General features: G+C 37.9%; 1 protein-coding gene across 1 annotated transcript; it reads right to left on the reverse strand.

The window, feature by feature from the left end:
* Positions 1-488: 488 nt before the first annotated feature.
* On the reverse strand, positions 489-4,615 carry LOC120782346 (DNA-directed RNA polymerase III subunit RPC2). The gene is made up of 4 exons (XM_040114579.1): positions 3,674-4,615; positions 2,846-3,610; positions 1,855-2,777; positions 489-1,790 (listed from the first exon to the last, which is right to left on the reverse strand). Exons 1-4 carry the CDS (start codon positions 4,536-4,538, stop codon positions 939-941), a joined length of 3,405 nt encoding a protein of 1,134 aa, XP_039970513.1. The 5' UTR covers positions 4,539-4,615; the 3' UTR covers positions 489-938.
* Between the last annotated feature and the right edge of the window lie 1,015 nt (positions 4,616-5,630).

Genomic DNA, 5,630 nt, shown 5'->3' on the forward strand with positions numbered 1-5,630 from the left:
CTACAAAATAAAATAAAAAAAACTTACTACAAAAAAAAATAAAAAAAACTTACTTCAAAAAAAACTTACTACAAAAAAAACTTACTACAAAAAACATTAATAAAAAAGAACGTTAATTTTCGTCGCACCGAAGCTATAGCTTTTCACAGTTGCATTTCATTTCGCATAAAAGGGTATTAAAAGTTCCCTTATCCTGATTTTGGTCGCCCAGTTTGTATAGCAGCTACATGCTATAGTGGTCCGATCTAAAAACGTTGTTCACATATATTCCAACGCTGCTTTATAGAATAATCAGTCTGAAATTTCGTGAAGATATTCTATCAAATAAAAAAGTTTTCAAGCAAGAACTAGATTTTAAAAGGGCCGTTTGTATGGCAGCTATATGATTTACTGACCCGTTCTAAATAATTTGTTTAGAGATTGCAGCGCAGGCTTGGGCCAATACTCTATGCTAAATTTCGTGGAGATATCTTGTTTTCTTCACAGAATTTGGCGTACATAATTGTCCAAAGCAACACTGTATTCTCACAAGAGATTGTTCAGACCGGAGAAGTACAGAATACAACTGTCATACAAACTGACCGCTCAATATCAAGATAACGATCTTTTCATAAACTTTTACGCTGTAAGAGAGGAGCCTGTGTAGGGTATTTTAGCATCGCTACAACCGAAAATAACTTATTGTCTTCTTAAAATTATTAGAAACATTCAACTAGTTAAGTTCAAGTTAGAATAACTCAAAAATAAACATTATCAATATTTCGAAAACGTGTTGAAGTTATGACACCACCTTTCTTCATATAATCAATTATTTCTGTTATGTTTCAATGTTATTATTCTCTAAAATTATAATGTAATTTCGCAGTAAAGTAAATGTCTTACATCTACTTTAAACATTATCAATAAAAAACACTTAATTTAGAATTAAAAAAAAAAACTTAATAATTCTGCAGCTTCAATTTCGGCACGACATTCATACTGGTCAATTCTTGGAAGAGTAGCTTACAGGCGTATGGCATGGAGATTTTCGACACATTCGCCGATGATTGACAGTAGTGGCACCACGAACAATATGCCAAGCGGCCGCAAGTCTTGCACACATCCACATCAAACGCATCCGATGATATCATTAAACGTTCCATAATCAACATACTGGCACCATATGAAATCAAGCAATCTCGCTCCATTTCACCCAAACGCAAGCCACCTTCACGACTGCGACCTTGCGTGGGTTGACGCGTTAGCACCGCTTTTGGACCGCGCGCACGTGCATGCATTTTATCTTGCACCATATGCTTCAGTTTCTGATAATACACCGGACCGGAGTATATGTAAGCCTCCAGTGATTCACCCGTAATGCCGGAGTAGAAGTAGTCTTTGCCCATATAATTGAAACCGTGCTTGAACAGTTCATCTTGTATGTCTTTGCACTTTGAACCACCGAATGCGGTGCCATAATGGAACTTGCCCTCTAATAAACCAGCCTTTCCACCCAACAATTCAAGCGATTTGCCAACGGTCATACGACTCGGGAAACCGTGTGGATTCATAATCATATCTGGACATATGCCATAATCGTTGAATGGCAAGTCTTCTTGATCGACAATCAAACCAGTAACGCCCTTTTGACCGTGCCGCGAACTGAACTTGTCACCGATTTCGGGGCGCCGCGTTTGGCGTAAAAGTATTTTGATAAGAAAGTCTTCTTCGCCATTTGCTGATACCATTACCTTTTCGATATAACTAGGTTCTGGTCCTTTATATGATATCGGCACAGCCGTATATGGAATCTGCAAGTAATGTTATATATTTAGTATAAATAGTTCTTACATTTTATTGTTTTATAATAATTACCTGCGATGTTTGACCAGACTGTTCTATCGGATTAATAGAGGTCACTGCCGGCATTTCCTTGTTAATCAAAATTTGTTTATTTACAACCATTTCGCCGGGTGCGACAATTCCGTCGGTATCCAATGCATCGTGTTTGAAAATAACCTTATTGGTGAGTGCGTCCTTCACAGGACCCATAATACGATCGTATGTCTGGTTTGCATATCGTTTAACGGTACATTTTGAGTTCTTATAAATCAAACAGCGCCCATAACCGCGATCTATAGACGCCTTATTGAGGATGAGCGCATCTTCAATGTCATAACCCGAGTAACTCATGACCGCCACGGTTGCATTCTGACCAGCAGGTAATTTATCGAATCCGGTCAATTCAATAGTTTTCGACTTAACCATAGGCGCTTGCGGATATACTAGATTATACATAAGTGTATCGATACGATTTTTCTGATTATAGCCAATCACGCCCATCGCCTGTTTACCCATAGCACATTGGTATGTGTTACGTGGACTCTGATTGTGATGTGGATAGGGTACAAGACCCGCACAGACACCCAACAATGTGAATGGTTCTATTTCCAAATGTGTTGTGGCGTCAGCGGTGATATCAGCTTCATTCCAAGCAATAAATGAATCGTTTTCCTCATTCACATCAAGGTATTCCACTAAACCATCGTGCAGGAAGTCCTCAAATTTACGTACACCACGTTTCAGTTCTTCAATGTGACGCTGTTCTACAGCTAGTTTGCCGTTAGTGACAATAATATATGGACGACAGAGTCGACCACCATCTGTGTGTATGTACACACAGCGCTGCGTGTGCGATGTGTGTATGGAAACGAATGGTCCAAGTCGGCCTTTACGACGCATCATACGAAAAGCTTGCACCAACCGTTTGTAGCTAATTGTTATGCCAAGAATATTACCTGTAATTATAAGCAGAAATTATTTTTAAGTATCCAAATCAAACCAAATATTTGCTATTGTTATTTACCATTTATAAATACCAAGAAAACTTTGGAATTATTGATTACATCTCCACCAATTAAGCGTATATCTTCCACACCGGCATTAAAAGCTAAACAGATAACTGGTCCTTCATCCACTTCAGTCGTTATATGTGTCATTAAGGCTAAATTCTTAACCAAACCGCAAGCTTCACCTTCTGGTGTATCGGAGGGACACAACATACCCCATTGACTTGGTTGTAGTGAACGGGGTCCAGAAACTTTACGCGTTTTCTCAAACTGCGAGTTGACACGTGTCATCATACCTAACGCCGAAATGTAACTCAAACGTGAGAGCACCTGTGTAACACCAGCGCGCTCCATTTTGAAACGTTTAATTGTCCAATTGCCGGATGAAATGGCCGACTCTAAGCCCACGGTTATTTGAGCAGCGCGCATATGCTTCACGACATCGAACTGTGCAGCCTTCACTTTGGGTATATTCTTGTCAGCGATCATTTTCAATTCCCAATTCATACGTTTGAAGAGATCCTCGAACATGAGCGAAATTAACGAACCCGCCAATTCCAAACGTTTATTGCCATAGTAGTCACGATCATCAAAGGCAGTTGGATCCAGTTCCGCGGTCATGACACGTCGCACCATCAACGAAACGTAAATCGATTTAATTTGAAAGTTGAAATTCTCAACTGGCACATGTGCCAGTATGGTTGTGGTAAGTAATTCTCGTGCTTCTTCTGCCGGTGTTTTATTCGCTGCACTTTGAAAACGTTTTACTACCAACTTAGAGCCTGAAAATTTAATTATTATAATTATATTTGAGGAAGAACACTTTTATTTTGTTTCTAATTTACCCATATACTCTAGTGCCCGTTGTTGCGTGAACACTTTTAACTGAAATGCCTCCAAAAGAGAGGGTGCAAATCGATTTTGCGTCTCAGTATCTGTACCAATCAAGCACATTATTTCTTGATCTGAAGTTACTCCCATAGCCTTAAAAATTACCGCAATCGGTATGTCATCCGTCATGGAATTGTGTTTTAGATAGTATTTACCGTGTTTACTCAGTACTAAGGTACGCGATTTCTTTTCGTGTGTAGACGAAGTCACTTGACATTGTACCGTACCATTAAATTCTTCGGTAATCATTTTATTCCATGATAGCTGTTCCTGTATAAGAATAACCTTTTCTTGTCCACGTACCACGAAGTAACCACCTGGATCTAGCGGACATTCATTCATTTTGGCTAGTTCAAATTCAGATTTCCCCGCTAGCACACAATTCGAGGATCGCAACATCACCGGCATGCGACCTATTAATAGATTATTTCTGATGATACGCTGCGCTCCACGCGTATATTCGATATCGACTGTGATAGGTGCCGAGTAAGTTGTATCACGCAATCGACATTCATGTGGTGTAGTAGCTTTTGTGATATTGTAACCATCTTCAATATCAGGTGTACCAACTCGTACATCTAAATATTTTAGATAAAAAAGCGGATCTGCATCACTAATTACAGTTTGATTGGCTTCAACTATTTTTTTAATATCCACATTTACAAAATGATTAAAAGAATCAATATGCTGCTTCACCAGGCCTTTAACTTGCAAAAATGCCGGCACTAACTTCCACTTCTCCTCCAGTGGCTTAATGGGTTTTGACCACGCTTTAGGATCACTGTCCCATGATTTTTCAATACCGGTCTGATCACCCATCGCAAATAAAGATATTGTGAAAATAAATTTCTTTCAGAATAAGTGTTCTTAATTAAATGTTATTGAAAATAATTGTAATAAATGTATAGGGAGTCTGTCTGCACGCGGAATGATCCTACCATATGATTTCAAAGTGTTGCCACATATAGAAAAAAACGTTTGCCAGTTTGAATAAAGTTGTAACTACATAACTCGCAATTGCGTATGCGAAAGAGCAACGTAGGAAAATAAAAAAATCAGTTGCGCAGAATTCCACAGCTTCACCCCCGGAACACATAGAGCGCAACAGACTGCAAGCGACATCTGTCAAATATTAAAATACACACGTTCTTAAGGACACAGTTATGTAGTTGTGTAGCTGCCTCAATAACTGTGTCCTTAAGTACGTGTGTATTTTAAAATTTTACAGATGTCGCTTGCAGTCTGTCGGGCTCTATGTGTTCCGGTCGTCACAGTTCTTGTTTTGATATGCAATGCAACGCATGTAGTAGAAAAGACTTTAGTTTAAATATATGAACGTTAGTTAGAATCTACTCATCTGTCAAACATAAGCAAGATATGTAGTTTCAGGTTTCTGCATATTCGATTTGATATATTATTGTTGGGTCTTCGTCGTTACTGCTGATACTTTTTGTATTGTTAATGTTTAATTTTATTATCATTTTCATTAATAATAATAATATTGTTATTGTTATTGTTGGGTTAAGTTTATATATCTTTTATTTGTATAAATCGATTGTATATTTTACTTATTTAGAGAGAAATTGCTAAAATAAAATTAGAGAATTCTGCATATATTTGAAAACAACGAATTAGTTGTTGTGGTTGTATGGGGTAAAAACATTTCAGAAGTAATTTTGAGTAATGCTATCGAAATACCGTTTTCGCGACTGTCTACCGTATACGGAACGCACCTGGATTTTTATCCGGCAAAGGACTGTCAAACCGGCAGCTTCCATCAGTATAACGAATTACTGCTACATTTTTCTTTATTTCATCATATGGCAAGGTTGTATCAACTTTCATGAATGAAAACAAAATCGGAGAATAGAAAAATAAAGAAAAGTAATCCAAGGCAAATGTCAAAATTTT

The sequence above is a fragment of the Bactrocera tryoni genome, chromosome 1, assembly GCF_016617805.1.
Source record: "Bactrocera tryoni isolate S06 chromosome 1, CSIRO_BtryS06_freeze2, whole genome shotgun sequence".
In the NCBI taxonomy this organism is placed as follows: domain Eukaryota; kingdom Metazoa; phylum Arthropoda; class Insecta; order Diptera; family Tephritidae; genus Bactrocera; species Bactrocera tryoni.